Source organism: Phocoena sinus, chromosome 21, assembly GCF_008692025.1.
Source record: "Phocoena sinus isolate mPhoSin1 chromosome 21, mPhoSin1.pri, whole genome shotgun sequence".
NCBI classification, from domain to species: domain Eukaryota; kingdom Metazoa; phylum Chordata; class Mammalia; order Artiodactyla; family Phocoenidae; genus Phocoena; species Phocoena sinus.
Window position 1 is genome coordinate 10,496,728 of NC_045783.1, and position 22,082 is coordinate 10,518,809.

Sequence of the window (22,082 nt, forward strand, 5' to 3'; positions counted from 1 at the left end):
CCTGTACAGTAATAAACCTGAAACAGTGAGGAGCTTAGATAATAAACACACACGGGTCTAGGACTCAAGTGCAAACAGCTGTCAGGCACATCCAGGGAAAGGTCTCAGTGTAATTGTATACTATCTACTATCGCAAGCAAGGAAGACGTGACTCTACCCCAAATTCTCTCACGGAAAGCGCCACCTCATCCCAAGAGGGAGGCTATTTTGGTCCCTGTGGATTCTGACTCCAGGTATAACTGAGTTTTGAGGTGGGGAAGATGTCACCCTAAAATCTAAACTGACTCTTTGGTTGGCAGGCAGGAAAGATATTTATAAGGTGGGGGAGAGGGCAACTCTAGTCTCCACACACCATCCCACAGGGGCAGTCCCAGTTACCCCAGGGACCAAAACAGGACAGTTTTCTAAAGAACAGGGGAACTGCCTGACCTGAAGTCGGCCTCGATGTTCAAGCTGGTGTTTCTTAATTAGAGTGTATGGTAAACACGTCTAGTAGAAAACCTACACCATATCTGTGCTCCAAAGAGACCCCAATCAGGGGGCTCCATTAATCTGCCCAAATGCCGGAGGCGTGCAGACCTTCACTGCAACGTTATCAAATAAGCACCCAGGTTTCAAGGAAGGTTTTAAAAATGCGCACAGCAAAGCCCAGCCACTCTTACTGAGACTCTTGTACTGAGCACGTGTTTGTTAATCAGCGTGAAGCAGCCTTTGGTCAGCCTTCACACCCAGACTACATGTAGTCATTGTTTTTAGCTGGATTTTACACTCGGCACTGGTCCTTGGGGCCGGTGTGTTGGGAAAGTCCGTCTGTGCTGGGCTTGCCGTTACCATTTGGAAAAAGGGAAATCTAAGAGCAAGCTGAGGGAACCCAGGCTTGAGTCTGAAAGACGCCATGGGTTTAAATCAGCAGATGCATTACTGAGATGCCTCCCCTGGTGAGGTGCAATGCTCTCACCCTTCTCCTCTCTCAGCAGCATCTTTCTCACTCCCTGTAGAAACCAGAAGAGCTCAGGCCATGATGCTGTACGAAGCTGGCAGCAGATCCAGAACCTGAGTTCAGATCCACTCCATGGGGCGGGGCAGCTGGCAGCGTCAGAGCGAGATCCTCAGCTAATGTGCACCGTGGGCCATGGGCAGTGATGCAAAATCACCTTCATTCCAAGAACAAAACGTGCTTATCAAGGACCATCCTATATCTTCCCCCCATGCCAGCCCCCTCCTTCCCGCCCTGAACAAGACATCGGCAGAGTCTCTTGCTCTAAAAGCCTGAACCCCACTAGGCATCACCACACCTGTCACCTGCTTGGTGGACTTTAAACAAGAGTGGAGTGTGAGCCTGACACTCTCCATGCTTGTGAAACTGGGCAAATAGAGGCCGGGGTTCCCTGGTGACAAACACACAGGGCCAATCCCCGTGCAGGTCAGCCGGGCAGCAAGACACCTCCACAGATGTAGCTGATCTCAGCCCCCGGTGGCTATTTTATTTGCCCGGGCTGTGCAAGCTTCAAGGGGAAATTTAGACAATTTCCCAGAGTTTTCTTATGTCTCAGACACAGACTTGGACAGAATCACTCCATATCACTAAACAAATAACCTGTTAGCTTGTATTTCCTTTAATGACTTCAAGGGGCAATTTGACAGGACCAACTAAACCCGTGGGCTTCATCAGGATCAGGAATTCTTCCCGCTCCTCTGAAATGTATCAAAGTGTTGCTCTCTGGGCGGGATTCCTATAAAATTAGCTCCATAAGCTCATCCTTGTCACTCAAAATGGTTTCAGGTTAAATCTAGGAGGAGATTAATTTGTTCACAGTAATGTTACAGATCTAATATACGAGAAGAGAGGTTCCAGAAGATGCTGAGGGGAAAAGGCTTAAAATGAGGATTGAATGACTTAGTGCAGGGTCTCACCGGCATGCCTCCCCTTGCCATGCATTTACGGGAGCGAAGTAATATGCTGCTGAAGGGCTCCTGCGCGTTCAGGCGTACGTCTGAAGGTATAGGGTGATCATTTTGCCTCTCTGGGGAAATGTGGTGGTGTCATGGTCCCCATTTTGTAAAGGATAAAGGCAGCCTGATAAAGCGATTTCCACGTTTCCAAGAAGCAGGGAAATCCCAGTGCTGGACCGTAGCCTCCATCCCCTTGCCATGCATTTACGGGAGCGAAGTAATATGCTGCTGAAGGGCTCCTGCGCGTTCAGGCGTATGTCTGAAGGTATAGGGTGATCATTTTGCCTCTCTGGGGAAATGTGATGGTGTCATGGTCCCCATTTTGTAAAGGATAAAGGCAGCCTGATTGACAAAGCGATTTCCACGTTTCCAAGAAGCAGGGAAATCCCAGTGCTGGACCGTAGCCTCCATCCCTCAGAACTGTCGTGCAGAAGTGTTTGCAAGGGCGCTCACCTCTGAAACAGACATGATTGCTCGGAAATTGAGGTCACACTCGCTGAAATTGCCAGTGGATGTTCATCCTGTGAGAAGTGTCATTAAAGCAGTTGGGAGGCAGGAAGGCTGGAACGGGGTTGACACTCAGGCGGGATGCAGGACCTGACAGAGGAAGAGCTCGCTGTCTCTGACCCTCTACGTATCCCTTCCTCCAGGGAGAACACGTGATCCTAATTGCCAGATAAAAGGCGTGTTTCGTTTGTAAATTTTGTTTTTGAAAACAAGTGCTGAATGGTGTCGATGTTGATATTTCACTTATTTATATCACATGCATCATGCCTTTCGATTCCCCAAGAACCTTGCGAAGCAGGAAAGAAAAGTGTCTTCCCTCCCATCACACAATTAACGAATCTGGGTCTCAGACATTCTAAGTTCCCGGCACAACTCCACTGTGGTGAGCAGGACCCCAGGAGGGACCCGGCCACACGAAGGCAGCATCTGTGGACAGTCCCCTCGTGCTCCGCCAGAGGGACCACTTGCTGGGTGACTGTCCCCTGGACGACAGAGGACACTCAATGGGCAAAGGGCTGCTTGCGCCCATCTGAGCTGACCCCGGGTGGGGACACCGGAGCGTGACCGCGGCCGCCCATCCAAGTGGAGGGTGAGGGTCTGCACGGCCAGATGAGGGGCGACCCGCTCCCCAGCGCACGGTGGCCCCGTCCCTCCCCCAGTCCCGCGTGTGGGGCTGAGATACACGTGGTTGAAGCACTTGCAGTTGCAGGAGCCGCCTCGCTAGGTCCCCGGCTATGACGGTAATTCTCTGTGTCACCTGGACGGGGCTGAGGGACGCCCAGAGGGTTGGGGAAACGGCACGTCTGGGCCAGGTCTGTGAGGGTGTGTCTGGAAGAGATCAGCATTCGAATCTGGGGACAGTAAATAGGATCAGCCTCCCCAGTGTGGGCGGCGGGAGGAAGGTAGAACTCTCTCCCTGTCTTTTCTTGAGCTGGGATGTCCATCTTCTGACTACGTCCTGGGGCCTTAGGATTTAGGCTGAGTTGCATCACTGCCTTTGCTGGTTTCTGGTTTGCAGACAGCGTATCTCAGCGTCCATAATCACGAGAGCCGATATTCTCCTAACAAATGTCCTCTTGTATCTCAGTCATCTATCTGTCTATATCTATCTGTCTCTACCACCTATCTAACTATCCATCCATCTATCCATCCATCCATCTTATTACTTCTGTTTTTTTGGAGAACCCAAGATGCTGGCCCTTGGTGTAAAGGTGACCACAGTGAAGAGGCCAAATGGGAAACTTTGAAACTACCCACAAGCCCTGGCCAAGATGTCAAATCAAAACCATTGTCACACCGGGGAACGGGGAGGGGAGTGGAGCTTAGGGCCCTAATTAAAGACGTAAAGTGGGAGCAGGCGCACCTCTCCTGTGGACAGTCAGACCGCACATATGTCAGGTTTTGCAGACACCACGTCTCTGTGGCCACTGCTCAGCTCTGCACCCCAGAGATGCATAAACCCCATGAGGGCTGGGCTCACACAGAGCACTGATAGAACGGATGTGGGCTCGGTGGGGTCCAGTGGGCTGTCAGGTGCGCCCGGGGGGTGCAGGGTGGTGGTCCCCGCCCCACCCCCCTTAGCTTGCTGGGGACGGCTGTATGCAGGCCAACGTCTGTGGACCAGCCCGGTGTCACCAGGTAGCACCCAGCCCAAGTGCTGTTTCCACAGCAGATTCCTGAGGCCCTGGCCAGAAGGTGTGTGGCCATCGATTTGCTGAAGGCGTTCTTCCTCCTTCCAATTAGAAAAGAGGACGAAAATGGATTCACAAGGGACACACAATAATCATTTAGAGTCCTGCCTCAGGGCTAGGCTTCCTTGCCCATCCTCTCCCACATCACAGACCAGCCCTGTCCCTGGGAAACCCGACAGGAGCCACACAGGTGACTCTAAATCTTCCAGCAGCCACATTTTAAAAAGCAAAGTGTTAAATTAATTTTCATAATGTCTCTTACTTAGCCCAATACATTTAAGATATTATTTAACATGCAATCAATATAAAAATTATGAACATGGTATTTTACAACTTTGTTTTCATACTAAATCTTGAAAAACCAGGGTGTCCTTTGTCCTCAGAGCACCCCTCAGTTTAGACCAGCCTCGTGTCAAGTGCAGGATGGACCCGGGAGGCTAGTGGCCACCACTTGGACACTGACGCTGTGGTCTAATGGGGTCTGGACCAGCGGGGCAGCCCGGAGAACCCGCGACCCACAGCACCGATGGCATCGTGCTGACCAGAGGGGACAGGATGCACACACTCTGGGGGAGGGACTGACCTCTGGGCCTCAGTTTCCTCTGACAATAATTGTGACACCTCGCCATGGGTCATCATGGAAAGTAAATGACTTCATGTGTATCAAGTGCTGAGAACAGCGCCCGGCACATTCTAACGTTCGCAAGTTCTTTCCATCGTTAACTGTGTAAAACGACAGGTTGATGAAAGAAGAAATATACTAATAAACAATTTTAAAGGGAAAAAAAAGTGAGACTCAAGCACTTTCATGTAACCCGAATCTGTCTGTTGCCCTTAACACCAGAGAATGAAAAGGTGAGGCTTGTGGGTATTTTCAAACTCAGCAACATTTACACAGCCGCACTTACTAGTTTACGATGCTTGGGCTGAGCTGTTCCCACCTACGTGGAAATACATTTCACACCAGTCAGTAATCCCAGTATCCCCACAAAACCACCTTCTCAGCCCCACAAACCATCTTAGGGGAAGTGGCCCAAGTGGGCCTGTGAGTCTCCAAACAAGCGTTACTTGGAAATAGAAGATCCCAGAGGCCCCCCGGAACCTGGGAAAGGCCTGGAATCAATTACAGCGAGGGAGAGGGAGAGGGGATCCGCTCTGGTGTTTATACAGGGCAGGAATTCAGCAGTGCCTTTGATTAACTGCCTAAGTAAAGACCAGGCTTAATATATTCTGGATCTGAAATAGAAAGGAGCTCAGCCTGACAGGGGATAATAAACCAACGCGAGCCATATAATGGTCTGTAACAGCCTTCCGAGTTCTCGGCACAGATCTGAGAGCTGGAGTCAAGTGAAAAGGAGCTTACATTTAGCGCTCAGAGGAGCCAGACGCAGGCAGGCACTGAGGGGCTGCAGAGCCGGGATGCTGCGGCTCGGGGCGCGTGGATGGGACTCTGTGGACCGGGCTTTGTCTTGGGTTTTCCGAAGAGGGTGAATGGGGAACTGATTGAAATCTCATCGTGCGTCTCCGCCTTCACACATCACTCCCACTCCGTGCCGAGCCTTCTGGAAACTTCCACTGACACAGTCTAAGGCCCCAGAAAGGTCCTATGTAAAGGAAACGGAGCACCTCTCCCCACTTTTGCTGATTTCATATTAGTTAACCACATAAGAACTTAGTAAGCATCCCACCTACTTCACTTCTGGGAGTGCCGTGGTCCAGCAGCCAAGGCCACGGGTCTACGGGAATCAGACGACTCTGAGCTGCTGGACCCTGTTGTCCATCACGGCACCCCGTCTCTGTGCTGCCCTCAGCCCTGCACCCCGGGACCCAATGCCTGCCGTCACCCTCAGGTTTCCAGATGCGGTGACTGTGGTTCCCTCTGTGAAGCCTGGCCTGCAGAGTAAACCACTGCCTGCATGCTAAGGTAGGTAATTAGAAATTTTGATATCAATACACATACCCCATCCATTCCCCATGAATGCCAGTGGATTTAGGGGTTAGAGGGAGAGAGAAAAGGCAAGCAAAAAATGCATGAAAAAATACAGCATGTGTAACATGAATCTATCCATATAAAATTGCGTTTGTGCCCACGTGGGTGCGCAGAAATTTGGGGATAGATAGGGCTCTCTAACGATATAATGCTAAAAGGAGAATAAACTTACTATACAATGTATATAGTATTTTGTTACACATTCAAGATTTTGTTAAAAATTTAAAAATGGATAAAACCCATCTCCATGCCTATATCTGGAAAAATGCTGTGTATCTCCAGTTTGATGTGATGAGGCTTAGTTATGATTCATCACCTAATGCATCCTTCAGGAATTATTAGCATAACGATTTTTCAGAGTACAAATAAGCAAACAAAGAAGAGAAAACACAGATAATTACTAAGTTATAAACAAAGCACTGGGATTTCCCTGGTGGTCCAGTGGTAAAGAATCTGCCTTACAATGCAGGGAACACGGGTTCGATCCCTGGTCGGGGAACTAAGATCCCACATGCGGCAGAACAACTGAGCCCGCATGCCACAACTACTGAGCTCACGCGCCTCAACTAGAGCCCATGTACTGCAAACTACAGAGCCCACGCGCCCTGGAGCCTGTATGCCACAGCTAGAGAGGGAAAACCCGCACACCACAGCTAGAGAAGCCCGTGCACCACAACAAAGAGCCCACGTGACGCAACTAAGACCCGACACAGCCAAAAATAAATAAAATAAATAATAAATCTTAAAAAAAAAAAAAAACGCTATTTAAGGAGCACCTCTGTGCAAAGTTAGCTGCTGGCACCGGGACTCCAGATTGCACAGTTGTCGTATTCTGCAACTTTCATCCATATGTTTATCCACCCCCTTTTATTTATTCTTTTCTGTCATGAATATGCATCAGTTTCTCCTCAATCACACTCAGCTTGCTTAAGTGTAGCTACTCCTTTGAGATTTATGCTCATTTTCCGAGCGCCGAGCGAGGAGAACCTGCAGGAAAAATCACGCTACATGATTCATATCCTATCATAGAATTCAGATTATAGCCATAAAAATCACATCCCTGATTTGAATGCCATAATCTCAGCCAAATTTGAACAGATCACATCTGTTATCTACAGAAATAACCATGAATTACCTCTCAAAACAATTTTTCACATTCTCAAAGATACCACTTCTCTTCCTATTTATAGATATTTTTGCCATGAGATATTGGGGTATGCGCTGGGCAGCTAGGTTGATGGAGAAAATAATTTTTTTCCTGAATTTAATTAAACAGAAATGGATTGAGTCTGTACTGTGTGCTTGACCCATACTGTGAGCTGCAGGAAATACATTCCGGCCCATACGGGCTCCTCCCTCCTGCTCACCTGCCACGGTCACAACACCTGCTCTGCATCCCCTGTGCTATCACCAGTGCAGGCTGGTTGGGTTAAGTGATCTCAGGGACATTCTGAGTCCCACGAGATACCGCTCAGAGGTCACCCCGCCCAACATGAAAGCATGTGGGAAATCACAGAGAATAACAACCAGGGATATCTCTTTACTCCAGAGGATTCAGGGATCCCACCTTCACTGCATGAATCTTGACCCACAAGGGATGGCTAAGATCTCATGCTTAGCTGTTTGTGTCATGTTGTTTGGTAGCCCTTTTGGGGTTCACCACTGGGTGTATGTTTCTGAATGCGATGACCTCTAAACAGAGCAGAGTTCTGCAGTGAAGCTTCTTTCCCACTGAGTGCCTTTTATGGTCTTTTAAAAAAATATCAAGATATCAGACTGCATCTACCAAAATATATGTAATTCAAGCTTTAATCGGAGGGAGACTAATTACTCCCACTTAGATTGTAAGGATAATGCACTATGTGTGCTGCCCTTCCTTAAAATGAAAGATTTATAGATCATTTTAAAGGCATTTTAATCATTTTCTTCTTTTTTTAATTCAGCATATTAATTTGCACGGACATACTGACAGCATTTAAAGTCTCCACGAACTTAGAGGGAAACACAAAACAGGCACTTTGATAATTCATTACGCTGAACGAGGTAGCTGGGGTGACGGAACGGGATGTATGTGCCTATAACATGGAAATGCCCTTAATTATATCAGGGGTCGCCAAACAAGCAGCTTGACAGTGAGACTAATTCTTATCTATTAAAAGAAAGGAGGGGGGTCCGGTGAGGATTTCACCAAATTCATTTCACGTGGGCTCTCCAGCATTCCGTGACAGAGCTGCATGTGTGTTTGCTGTTTGTTTCGACTTTGCAGAAATGATACATTGAGCGCTGAGAAATGCACAAACGAAGAAAAAGAAAACTTAACTGGCTTAGGAGGAGGAGATGAAATCAATCTTTGGAGACTCTGCAGTGACCTTGAGCCGTTCTGGTGGGAGACGCTTTCCCCGGGTGAACTTCCCAGGAAGGACCGGGAGTGAAAGGAAGGGCTCCACGTGGCAGAGCAAGGGGTTGAAATGCCTCTCCTGTGCCCTCAGACTCTTTCCCCGGGTGAACTTCCCAGGAAGGACCGGGAGTGAAAGGAAGGGCTCCACGTGGCAGAGCAAGGGGTTGAAATGCCTCTCCTGTGCCCTCAGCCCTTCGCAAAGTGTGAGTCTTTATCTGTAAAGTGACCGTTCTTCCTCCCTGAGTTTTGTGGGTGTAAAGAAATGATTATTTGTGGATGGTCCCCCGTCTAACTACAAAGTGATGTGGGAAGAGGGGATGGAGGGGACTCCCCACTTCCCTTCCTTCCTCCCCTCCCTCTGCAGGAGAGGCTTCTGAGGGACAGAGGGGACCAGGGGGTTGTGAGCCCAGCTCTGGGGGAGGCTGACATGGCCCCTCCCCTCAGGAAGGTGCTGTTCACATCTGCTACAGACTGACCAGTGGAGAATGCAGCTCTGACATCACCTCGCCTGAAGCAGCCCCTTGTGCCATGTCACCTAGCAGCTCTGGGCCAGTTCCCATCTGCACTTCAGCAAACAGCATCCTTCAGCCACATGGAACCAAAAGTAACCCAGCCCTTTCCCTGTGTCTTAAATTTGAGGAACCACACTTACTACTCACACCTCTGGCAGGATTAGTGTAGCCACCTTATGCTAAAACTGTTCAATTTTTTTTAATGAAAATGCCCCTTTGGCTGATGGGAAGTAATTTAAATTCAAGATGGGAGTGAGTAAATAAAAACTATTGGGGGGAAATCCCTTACTAGCAAAATAAATAAACAAAAATTCTCCTTGAGGCTGTAAGAGGGAGCAAGGTTACATCCAGACAAGCCCATCTGTTTTACAGGTCGGCTTGATAAATGAAATCAGAGAAGGTTAACAATAATGTGATCACAAGTGTTCAGTCCTTCCCGAGAAGTGTTCACCACACAGAGCACGCTGCAATAAGCTAATTAATGACAATTCTTTTTATCTGTTGATGCATCAAAATGCATAGCCATTGCCTGTTTTTAAAAATAAAACGTTGATTCTGTGGGGCCTTTAGGGACTTTCCACCCCCTCACTTGTTCCCGTAAACCAACCTCTTGCGCCACTCCTCCCTATCGAAACCAATTCTTCTCCCTATCGAAACCAATTCTTCTCCCAATCGAAACCAATTCTTCTCCCTATCGAAACCAATTCTTGCGCCACTCCTTCTCCCTATCGAAACCAATTCTTGGAGTTTTTCAGTTGACGGGGACTTTCCAGCTGCCCGTAACAGGTATATGCCCTAACCGCCACAATGAACGAACAACTGTAACGGCCAGAAGGTGGGGCAAAAGTTCCTAAGCCAATGAATTCAAAAGTCACCACATTTACCCAATCATTGTGAGAATATACCCACCCTATGAGTAAATAAACCTATAAAAAGTATGTGATTCCGCTTTTAGGGGTTCCCCATCGGCCTCCTGCGTGAGGTTCAGGGAACCCCGGTGCATCGGCTCCTAATAAACCTCTTGCGTGTTGCAACGGCTCTCGACTCTTGGCGGTTCTTGGGCGAGTTGGAATCCCTCGTAGACCGTTTGGGTCTAACAATTCTTCAACAAGAAAAGTAACAGGAAATCAGCTGCTACAGAAGGTCCTACATGAGCATCGCTGCCCAGCACACTCCACACAGCCACTTCCTCCCCAGAGGCAGACACCCCCCAGCCCTGAAAGTGCACCCCTCTCCTTAGTAAGCCTCCTTCTCATCCAGGTATCCACCCAGGGTCTGGGACCATTCTTGTCCCCGGGGAGGGGGGAGTGGGATGGAAAAGCCAGGGGTCCTTACTCAGGGATCCCAGCTTGGTCACGGTCCTTGCCGTTGTGCCCCAGGCATATTAAATGGGTCATAGCTTTGTCCTTGTGTCCTGAACACACCATCATTCCATGTTTCAGCTCCTCCCATGGGCACTCCTGTGATTTCCTCATCTCCCACCCAGGAATCCTGACATCTCCTGGCCCATCTGTTTGCTATGATCCACCTGCCCGCCTATATCTCTCAACAGCCCCGCTCCCGGGTGGCCCCTGCAGAAGCCCTGGTGGACATTTCTGATGCTGAATGCTTCCCAGGCCTCACCTGCCCACATGGCCACCTGTTCTGGTTATAAAAGTTATCCTGATTTGACAGGGTCCCTTCCTCAGCACTTGAAGGGCTATGTTCTACTTTGGTAGAAATAGGACTGAATTGATGCCCTGCCATTAGGCCGTAGCGCTGCTAGGATTGCATCGATCTTCCTGTTTGTACTGTTTGTAACTATGGCCCCATCTTAAGTATTCCTAATTGAAAAACAAAGCCTCAGGAAACCGAAACTTAACCAGCCGCTCTCGCTTCTGTAACTATGCTTGCTGAACCCCCTTTTGCAACCATCCAACCAATCAGACGGTGACTAGTGTCTTTGTTTAAAAGTTAACCAATCAGTGACTAGTGTCTTTGTTTAAAAGTTAGCCAGTCAGTACCCCCCACCCCTGAAGGTCGCGAGCTTGTTTGTACCTGTCTATAAAAGAGCTGTACTAAACTCCATCGGGACCTCTTAGCGTCACCGGCAACGAGTGCGCGGAGGTCCAGGTTCGAACCTGCAATAAATGACCCTTGCCGTTTGGCTTTGACTCTTGTCTCTGGTGGTCTTGTGGAGGGGTCTCGTGACCGTGGGCATTTCATTTGGGGGCTCGTCTGGGATGCCCCCAAGCCCACCAGACATCAGGTCAACGGGTCATCGCTGACAACCGATCGGTAAGTAAGCTGGCTCAAGGTACCTTCTGTTTTGGGGACTAGGACAGTCCTGGCGGACGCACTGTAGGACACCTAGTCGGGCGTGGTTGGAGACGTCCACCGCGACCCATCTGGGGGTTGATAGCCCATCTGAAGCGCGCACGCGATAACCTCCCTTCCTCCTTTTACAGGCTCCGTTATTGGGACTGCTCTTAATCACTTTCGTTTTCAGAATAACCTTTTCTAACCAACCTCTTCCAGGACCTAAACATGGGCCAAACACAGAGTACCCCTCTCTCCCTCCTTCTCACTAATTTTGGGGATGTGAAATCCCGAGGACACGATCTCAGTCTGGACATCCGGAAAAGAAAACTTATTACCTTCTGCCGCTCTGAATGGCCAACTTTCGGGGTTGGTTGGCCCACCGAGGGTACCTTTTGTCTTCCTATAGTCCTAAAAATTAAATCTAGAGTTTTCTTACCAGGGAAAGAAGGCCATCCGGACCAAATCCCCTACATCTTGGTATGGCAGGACCTGGTAGAAAACCCACCTCCCTGGATGGCCCCCTTTTTGTCATCAGGGACATATAAGATCCTTACGGCCCGACCAACTAAACCTCCCAAGCCTCAGACCTCAACCGCACCCATATTTTCTGACAGCCAAGACCTCCTTCTCATAGAACCCCCTCCATATCAACATCCTCCTTTGGCCCCACAACCGGTCCCCCTTCCTGCTCCTGACCCTGCTCCTCTCCCCTTGGAAGAACCTCCTGTGGCCCCTCCCGAGAGGCCACCCAGGTCAGAACCGGAGGACCGAGAGGCAGAGGCACTGCCGGCCCTCCTGCCCAATGAAAATAACTCCCCTGGGCCGGCTGGACGCACCCGTGGACGCACTCAGCGCGACCCAGGGTTCCGCCATCCAGATTCCACCACAGCCCTACCCCTGCGAGAAATAGGCCCTCCCGATGAGACAGGGAACCCCCGACTCCAATATTGGCCATTCTCTACCAGTGACTTATATAATTGGAAAACCCAGAATGCTCGTTTTTCTGATAATCTTAAAGACTTGATAGCTCTTCTAGATAGTGTTATGTTTACCCATCAGCCCACCTGGGATGACTGCCAACAGCTTCTCCGGATCCTGTTCACTACCGAGGAACGAGAACGAATCCAGCTGGAGGCAAGAAAACTGGTTCCTGGAGATGATGGTCAACCCACCGCTAACCCTGATCTTATTAATGCAGGCTTTCCCTTAACTCGCCCCCTGCAGGATGATTGGGACTACAACACCGGAGAAGGTAGGGGACGACTGCTCATTTATCGCCAGACTCTAATGGCGGGTCTCCGGGCTGCCGCGCGCAAGCCCACTAATTTGGCCAAGGTATATTCAATTGTACAAGGTAAAACAGAAAGTCCCTCCTCTTATTTAGAAAGATTAATGGAAGCCTTTAGGCAATATACCCCTATGGATCCAGAGGCCCCCGAAAATCAGGCTGCCGTTGTAATGTCCTTCGTTAACCAGGCAGCCCCTGATATTAAAAAGAAACTCCAGAAGTTAGAAGATCTGGAGGGCAAACAGATACAGGACCTACTCCGTATTGCTCAGCGCGTCTTTAATAACCGAGACGCCCCAGAGGATAAACAACTTAAAGCCACTGAGAAAATGACTAAGGTCCTGGCCGCCATTGTTCAGAAAGATCAAGGGGGCCCCCCAGCCACTCGACCTCCCAGGCGACCATTGGACAGAGATCAATGTGCCTATTGCAAGGAAAAAGGCCATTGGGCTCGGGAATGCCCCAAAAAAAGGCAGCCGCGCCCCAACCAGGGGCAATGGCAACCGAAGGCCACCACCCCAGTCCTGTTTACACATGATGCAGAGTGGGGGGACGGGGTTCGGACCCCCTCCCCGAACCCAGGGTAACCCTACAAGTGGAGGGGAAACCAGTCCAATTCCTGGTGGATACAGGGGCACAGCATTCGGTCTTGGTTAAGCCCCACGGGAAAATTTCTGACAAAACCTCCTGGGTCCAGGGAGCTACGGGAGTTAAACGTTACCCCTGGACCACTCAGAGAACTGTAGACTTGGGCACGGGAAAAGTAACCCACTCCTTTCTGGTCATTCCCGATAGCCCTTGCCCCTTACTGGGGAGAGACTTACTTACTAAAATGGGAGCGCAAATTCATTTTCGGTCAGAGGGGCCGATCATAACAGACCCTCACAACCAACCCATATCTGTGCTCACCCTGAACTTGGAAGATGAGTACCGACTTCACCAGGAACCACCCTCCCAAAATCAAGATATAAAGTCATGGCTTCAGCAGTTCCCCGAAGCATGGGCAGAAACAGGTGGGATGGGACTAGCCAAACATCGCCCAGCCCTATTCATAGAAATCAAACCAGGGGCAGATCCTGCACGTGTCCGACAATATCCCATGCCCATAGAGGCCAAAACTGGTATCACTCCACATATTCGCCGGCTTCTTGACCTACGTATACTGCGTCCCTGCCAGTCGGCCTGGAACACACCCCTGCTGCCAGTCCGCAAACCTAACAGTAAAGACTACCGCCCAGTACAGGACCTGAGGGAAGTTAACAGACGAGTCATAGACATCCATCCTACCGTACCCAATCCATATACTCTTTTGAGCGCCCTTAGTCCAGAAAAACAATGGTATACTGTGCTGGACCTCAAAGATGCCTTTTTTAGTTTACCCTTAGCACCCAAAAGTCAAGAACTCTTTGCCTTCGAATGGTCGGATCCCGAGAGAGGCATAAACGGACAACTCACCTGGACCAGACTTCCCCAAGGATTCAAGAACTCACCTACCTTGTTTGATGAGGCCCTACACGAGGATCTCAGTGAGTACCGGAGACAAAACCCCAATATAACCCTCCTGCAGTATGTTGATGATCTCTTAATAGCTGCTGGGACCACTGAAGCCTGCCTGCAGGGAACCAGAAACCTCCTACAGACTCTCGGCACCCTGGGATACCGGGCCTCTGCCAAAAAGGCGCAGATCTGCAGGCCTGAGGTAACTTACCTGGGATACCTACTGAAAGAGGGGCAACGATGGCTCACAGATGCACGGAAAGAGACTGTCCTCCGCATCCCCAGACCCACCACGCCTCGACAGGTGAGAGAATTTTTGGGGTCAGCTGGGTTCTGCCGTTTATGGATACCCAAATTTGCTGAAATGGCCAAACCACTATACTTAGCCACCAAAGAACAGACGCCCTTTGAATGGACAGAGGAGGCTGAGCAATCGTTTCAGCAGATCAAAACTGCCTTGCTATCCGCACCCGCCCTGGGTCTCCCTGATGTCTCCAAACCCTTCCACCTCTTTGTGGATGAAAACAAAGGCATAGCTAAGGCCGTGTTGACCCAACCCCTCGGTCCTTGGACCAGGCCTATCGCTTACCTATCGAAGAAATTGGACCCTGTGGCTGCAGGCTGGCCTCCTTGCCTCCGGGTGATCGCCGCCACAGCCCTAATGGTAAAGGATGCCAACAAACTAACTATGGGACAGGAATTACATGTCACCACCCCCCACGCCATCGACGGGGTTCTCAAACAGCCTCCCGACCGATGGATGAGCAATGCTCGATTGGTCCACTACCAGGGTCTACTGTTAAATCCTCTCAAAATCAGCTACACTCCACCACGGGCTTTAAACCCTGCCTCTCTATTACCTGACCCAGACTTAGACTCCCCACTCCATGATTGTGCAGAGGTACTGGCTCAGATCCATGGGGTTGGGGAAGACCTATATGACCAGCCCCTATTAGATGCACAAGTCACATGGTTCACTGACGGCAGTAGTTTTGTCCAGCAAGGTCAGAGGTATGCGGGGGCAGCGGTAACATCGGAAACTGAGGTGATATGGGCAAAGACTCTCCCCCCAGGGACCTCAGCCCAAAAAGCTGAATTAATTGCCCTGACCCAAGCTCTCAAGATGAGCAAAGACCAAAAAGCCACCATATATACAGACAGCCGGTATGCTTTCGCTACCGCACACATACATGGGGCAATATACCGAGAGCGGGGACTACTCACAGCAGAGGGCAAAGACATCAAGAACAAAGAGGAAATCCTGGCCTTGCTAGCGGCCATATGGGAACCCAAAAAGTTAGCCATTGTACATTGCCTGGTGTTGGGAGCCAAGAAGTTTTCGCCATTAGAAGATGGCCAACATCCTGCTTCTCTTCCTGCTTAATGAGATAAAAGCCCGCGCCTAAAACGAAAGCCCGCGCACGCAGCACCAATGATAATTTGCCAAATACTTCCCTTATTCTGGATCCCGCCCCCCTTTCTCTGTACTGTATAAATACAGCTACTGCAGCAATAAAAGTTTGAGGCTTGATCAGGATTTTGTGTTGCCTCCATTCTTTCGCGTCTCCTGCCCCTTCTTCTCTTTTCAACCCCTACAGGTTCCTCCTCGGACTCACAAGGATTTGTCCTGCTGGTCGGGACTCCCGGGGACGCCCGGGGCCGAGCACAATTGGCGCCCAACGTGGGGCTCGAGGAACGGATCCTAACAGAGGTAGCACGCTTACGAAGGCCTGGCCAGGCACCCACTGAGCCGCCGCGAGAGTGAACTCGAAAGTGCAGCTCGATTAGGTCCCCGGAGGACTAGCCGCCCTTCGGCAGTTGTGACCGGTAGAGAGTAAGGTAAGTGGAGCTTAAAAATGGGACAGGAATTGAGTTCCCACGAACTCTTTCTTCAGGGGATCGAGGATTCCCTCAAGATGCGAAAGATTAAGGCTAGAAAAAAAGATTTGCGTGATTTTTTTAATATTTTTGTCTGATGTTTGCCCATGGTTCCCACAAGAAGGGACGATAGATAAAAAATGTTGGAATCGTGTAGGAGATTGTTTAAATGATTATTATAAGGCTTTTGGGCCTTCTAAAGTACCTGTGACTGCATTTTCATATTGGAATTTAATTAGAGAGATTCTTATGGGTCATTTTTTTGACCCCGATATCCAAAAGGTTGTTGAGACCGGAGAAACAATTCTTAAAGCAGCCCCTATGATTCCAATGAGGCTCAGGCTGCTTTTCCCCCTGGTCTGTTGGCTCAAATACAAAATGCTGGCCTTAAGGCCTGGCGCCGCCTTCCGCCTAAGGGTTCGGCCACAACTTCTTTGGCGAAAATTCGCCAGGGACCAGAAGAGCCTTATTGTGAGTTTATTAGCCGCCTCACGGACGCCACCGAACGTCTGGTGGGCGACAGTGAAACTGATAACGCCTTTGTTAAACATTTAGCTTATGAAAATGCTAATCCGGCCTGCCTGGCTGCCCTTCGGGCTCATCGTGGTGGTAGCCTTGCTGATTATATTAAATTGTGTTCCGGAATTGGTCCCTCCCATTTTGTTGGTCTTGCAATAGGAGCCGCCCTAAAAGATTTTATTAAAGACACATCCGCCCTAGACAAACAACAAAAAACTTGCTATAATTGCAAACAACCTGGACACTTTGCCCGGGATTGTCCACTATATAGACAAGGACAGTCATCAAAGGCTAACCCACAACAACCCCAACATCAATCCCGAGCTCCTCCCACCACCGTTTGTCCTCGCTGTAAAAGAGGCAAACATTGGTCTTCGGAATGTTATTCAAAAACGGACATAAATGGCCAAAAAACAGGGAAACTTTTCACGGGGCCAGCCCCTGGCCCCTTCCTTGGAACCGAACCAAGGGGCGATTCGGTTTGTTCCTCAAAAATCTGGACAAGTTCCCCTCACCCAGACGTTGGCTGCCCGAGCGTCTTATTAAACCTATAAATTCTATGAAATAATGAAAATTATCCAGGGCCCTTTTCCCTGAGATTGTATTTCTTTTCCTTTTCAGAAAAAGATGGAGATCCTCTTGGCATTGAAAAGACGACAAAGACAACAAGGACTATCCGTTGTGACCCTGATCCTGTCATCTTTGCTGGTTGTCAGCCAGGCTGAACCCCCTCCACACTTGCCTCAGAATTTAACCTGAAGCAGAACCAAAAGATGATTCTGGCTGCCCCTCCACTGGAGCGGCATGAGACAGAGACATGCCTACCCCCCTCTTTGATGGGAGGGTATGGGTACCGAGTTGAGTGTGACAGTAAAGCATGCACAAGGGAAAACCTTTATACATAAGGTAATCTCTGTTATTCCCTGTGAGTATACCTGAATTATGAAAGAGGTTGGTATCTAAACATTGTTTTTGGCTTCAGTATCTAAGATTATTCTCGGCTCTGCCTCTCCTCCCCAAAAGATACCAAGAGCCAGCAATGGTGGACACACATACATTGTCCACGGGAGGATTCAGGTCACTACTCCCTCACTCGGTTAATGCCCACCTCCTTAAAAGAAATAAAAAGGGAGGAGATGTTGGGAGCCAAGAAGTTTTCGCCATTAGAAGATGGCCGACATCCTGCTTCTCTTCCTGCTTAATGAGATAAAAGCCCGCGCCTAAAACGAAAGCCCGCGCACGCAGCACCAATGATAATTTGCCAAATACTTCCCTTATTCTGGATCCCGCCCCCCTTTCTCTGTACTGTATAAATACAGCTACTGCAGCAATAAAAGTTTGAGGCTTGATCAGGATTTTGTCTTGCCTCCATTCTTTCGCGTCTCCTGCCCCTTCTTCTCTTTTCAACCCCTACAGGTTCCTCCTCGGACTCACAAGGATTTGTCCTGCTGGTCGGGACTCCCGGGGACGCCCGGGGCCGAGCACAGCCTGGGGCATCAAAAACCCACAAAACCAGTCGCCCGGGGCAACAATTTGGCAGACCAGACGGCTCGAAAGGCGGCATACACTCCAATACCATTACTTCCCCTACAACTGCCAGATCCAGGGCCCCGGGAATTACCGCCCCAACCCGACTACTCGGAAGATGACATTAGATGGATAAACAAACTCCCTCTAACCCAGGTTAAAGACGGATGGTGGCGGGACGCTAAGAACAATATCCTCCTTCCAGAAAAACTAGGAACCTTGGTCCTTGAACGGATCCATCGTAGCACCCACTTGGGCGCCCGACGGCTACAGGATCTCATCAGACAGACTGGACTTAAAATTAAAAATGTCTCCGAAAAAACTGAACGACTGGTTGCTGGCTGTGCAGTCTGCCAACTCCATAATGCTAACACCCACCCACCAACTGCTGGCATCCGGGAAAGAGGGAACCAGCCCGGAGCCTACTGGGAAGTGGACTTCACGGAGGTAAAGCCTGGCAAACATGGATATAGATATTTACTGGTGTTTATAGATACCTTTTCAGGTTGGACTGAGGCATTCCCGACCAAGAATGAGACAGCACAAATAGTAGCTAAAAAGCTACTAGAAGAAATCCTGCCCAGGTATGGCTTTCCAGTTATGATAGGGTCAGACAACGGGCCGGCCTTCATTTCTAAGGTAAGTCAGGATCTGGCTTCCATACTTGGGGCTGATTGGAAATTACATTGTGCATACCGCCCCCAGAGTTCAGGACAGGTAGAAAGAATGAATAGAACTCTAAAAGAGACCTTGACTAAATTAACCATGGAGACTGGCGCTAACTGGGTAGTCCTACTCCCCTACGCTCTGTTTAGGGTGCGAAATTCCCCCTATAAGCTAGGATTTACCCCCTACGAAATAATACATGGTAGGCCTCCTCCTATTATCCCTAACCTAAAGACTAACCTTATCCAATCGGACCCAGAAAATAATCTCCTGTCTTCCCTCCAAGCCTTACAGCGGATACATGAGACAATCTGGCCCAAACTAAAAGAGCTATAAACAACAGGACCCCCACCTACTCCACACCAGCTCCGACCAGGTGACTGGGTCCTTGTCAAACGCCATCGACAAGAGACCCTAGAACCCAGGTGGAAAGGACCTTACCAGATCATCCTGACAACACCGACGGCCATCAAGGTGGACAGCATAGCTGCCTGGATCCATTACACCCACGTCAAGCCGGTGGACCCACTTTCTGACCTCATCAAGTCCACTAAAGCTGACGTCACCTGGACGGTTGATCGGAGTAAGGACAATCCCCTCAAACTGACCTTACGCCATACCCTCCCCCATGAGGACCAAGGTACTGCTGATAGCTCTAATGACAGTCCTAACCCTCAACCCTCGGGCCACGAGGGGAGGATTCAACCCCCCCCCCCCACTAAGAATGCTTTAATGCAACAACTATATGGTGCACCGTGCGAGTGCAGGGGAGGTACTAGCGAGACTCCTGTTGTTCCCCGAAGGTATACTCATATGCAGGATTGTGGGGGAATAACTGCATACCTTGTTCAGGTATATGGAGGCACCGGGGTCAAAACCAGCTGGCAATGCCACCATAAGCCTAAACCACTCCCCCCCCCCCCGAGCTAATTGCCCCTGTTCTACTTTTCAGGAATCAATGCATAGCACGTGCTACTCCTCTTACCAGCAATGTACAGGGACCAATAACAAGACTTATTTCACAGCCACACTACAGAATAATAAAAGTCCCACCATTAGTGATAATAATAAATACCTTCAGGCTGGATGCATTGGCACTCCCGGGACCCCGGTGTGCTGGAATACCAGGGCCCCCATACATATGTCAGACGGTGGAGGGCCCCAAGACGAAGTGCGCCAGATAGAAACCCGAAGACAAATAGAAAAGGCCTATCAGGATCTGTACCCACAGCTCAGCTACCACCCCCTAATTCGCCCTAAGGTCAATTCCTCTGAACTGGACCCCCAAACCACGACTATACTAGAAGCTACTTTTGCGCTTTTAAATACCACCAACCCCAACTTAGCACAAGATTGCTGGCTCTGCCTTCCTCAAGGACCGCCCCGCCCTATAGCCATCCCCATTTTCTCCAATTTAAACATCAGCAAACAATGTAACCCAACTTTACTCCCCGAGCCGTTTCCCATACAATTTTCAAAGTTTTCAACTACCTTTAATACCTCATGCTTTGTCAAGAACGATTCCCTCTCTAACGCCAGTATTGACTTGGGAATCCTTTCATCTACTGGATGTAGTCAGTATATCCCCATAAACTCCTCCCTCTGTAGTCCTAACACCACTGTCTTTGTCTGTGGAAATAACCTAGCATACACCTATTTACCCCAAAACTGGACAGGGGTCTGCAACCTAGCCACCCTCCTCCCTAATGTAGACCTGATCTCGGGAGACACTCCGTTGCCCATTCCCAGCTTTGACCTTTGGGCAGGAAGAACCAAACGAGCCATTACAGCCATACCCCTCCTGGTAGGACTAGGAATTACAGGAGCTGTGGCCACAGGGAGTACAGGTCTTGGGGTCTCCCTTCACTCCTATAATCAGCTGTCTAGACAATTAATAAAAGATGTAAAAGCCCTCTCTGGAACCATTCAGGACTTACAGGACCAATTAGATTCGCTGGCCGAGGTGGTCCTACAAAATAGGAGGGGCTTAGACTTGCTGACAGCTGAACAGGGTGGGATATGCCTCGCCCTAAAAGAAAAATGTTGTTTTTATGCAAATAAATCAGGCATTGTAAGAAACAAAATTCACCAGCTCCAGGAAGACTTAGCCCGCCGCCGGAAAGAATTAGCGGACAATCCCCTTTGGTCAGGATTTCATGGGATGCTTCCCTTCCTCCTCCCCTTCCTGGGCCCTCTACTATGCCTCCTTTTCCTCCTCACTATAGGCCCCTGTATATTCAACAAAATCATGGATTTCGTCCGAAAAAGAATAAACACAGTTCAGCTAATGGTATTAAGATCACAATATCAGCCATACGAGGACTTAGAAAATGAAGAAACTGAGCCTTGAGGACCCAAGATTGGCTCCTCTGGTTCATGAAAGAAGGGGGAATGAAGGGCTATGTTCTACTTTGGTAGAAATAGGACTGAATTGATGCCCTGCCATTAGGCCGTAGCGCTGCTAGGATTGCATCGATCTTCCTGTTTGTACTGTTTGTAACTATGGCCCCATCTTAAGTATTCCTAATTGAAAAACAAAGCCTCAGGAAACCGAAACTTAACCAGCCGCTCTCGCTTCTGTAACTATGCTTGCTGAACCCCCTTTTGCAACCATCCAACCAATCAGACGGTGACTAGTGTCTTTGTTTAAAAGTTAACCAATCAGTGACTAGTGTCTTTGTTTAAAAGTTAGCCAATCAGTACCCCCCACCCCTGAAGGTCGCGAGCTTGTTTGTACCTGTCTATAAAAGAGCTGTACTAAACTCCATCGGGACCTCTTAGCGTCACCAGCAACGAGTGCGCGGAGGTCCAGGTTCGAACCTGCAATAAATGACCCTTGCCGTTTGGCTTTGACTCTTGTGGTCTTGTGGAGGGGTCTCGTGACCGTGGGCATTTCACACTCAGCTCTGTTCCTACAATAGGAGGATGAACACTGAATCCCAGTTCTTTTATTTTTTTTTATTTTTTTTATTTTTTTTGCGGTACGCGGGCCTCTCACTGTTGTGGTCTCTCTCGTTGCGGAGCGCAGGCTCAGCGGCCATGGCTCACGGGCCCAGCCGCTCCGCGGCATGTGTGATCTTCCCAGACCAGGGCACGAACCCGTGTCCCCTGCATCGGCAGGCGGACTCTCAACCACTGCGCCACCGGGGAAGCCCTCCCAGCTCTTTTCACTTGGCCCAGTACTCGCAGGTAATTCATTCCTTCACGCCTGGCAAGATCACAAACTATACTACAGACGGATTTCAGGAAGTCCATTTTTTGCATGTTTTGACATATCCTCTCATAAAATTTGCAAGGTTGGCAGGGGAGTAGAAAAGGAGATCCACGCGTCACATCACTAAATATAGTAAAGTGA

The 22,082-nt window shown here is 49.4% G+C and overlaps 1 protein-coding gene across 1 annotated transcript in view; it reads left to right on the forward strand.

Moving 5' to 3' along the window:
- Positions 1–19,693, forward strand: part of LOC116746896 — a 48,543-nt gene extending 28,850 nt beyond the window's left edge. Inside the window, exons 2-5 of the mRNA XM_032618663.1 lie at positions 12,071–13,223; positions 14,105–14,339; positions 19,094–19,367; positions 19,680–19,693. Coding sequence (XP_032474554.1) covers positions 12,071–13,223; positions 14,105–14,339; positions 19,094–19,367; positions 19,680–19,693 — 1,676 coding nt within the window. The remainder of the gene's footprint in view (positions 1–12,070; positions 13,224–14,104; positions 14,340–19,093; positions 19,368–19,679) is intronic.
- The last annotated feature ends 2,389 nt before the right edge of the window (positions 19,694–22,082 follow it).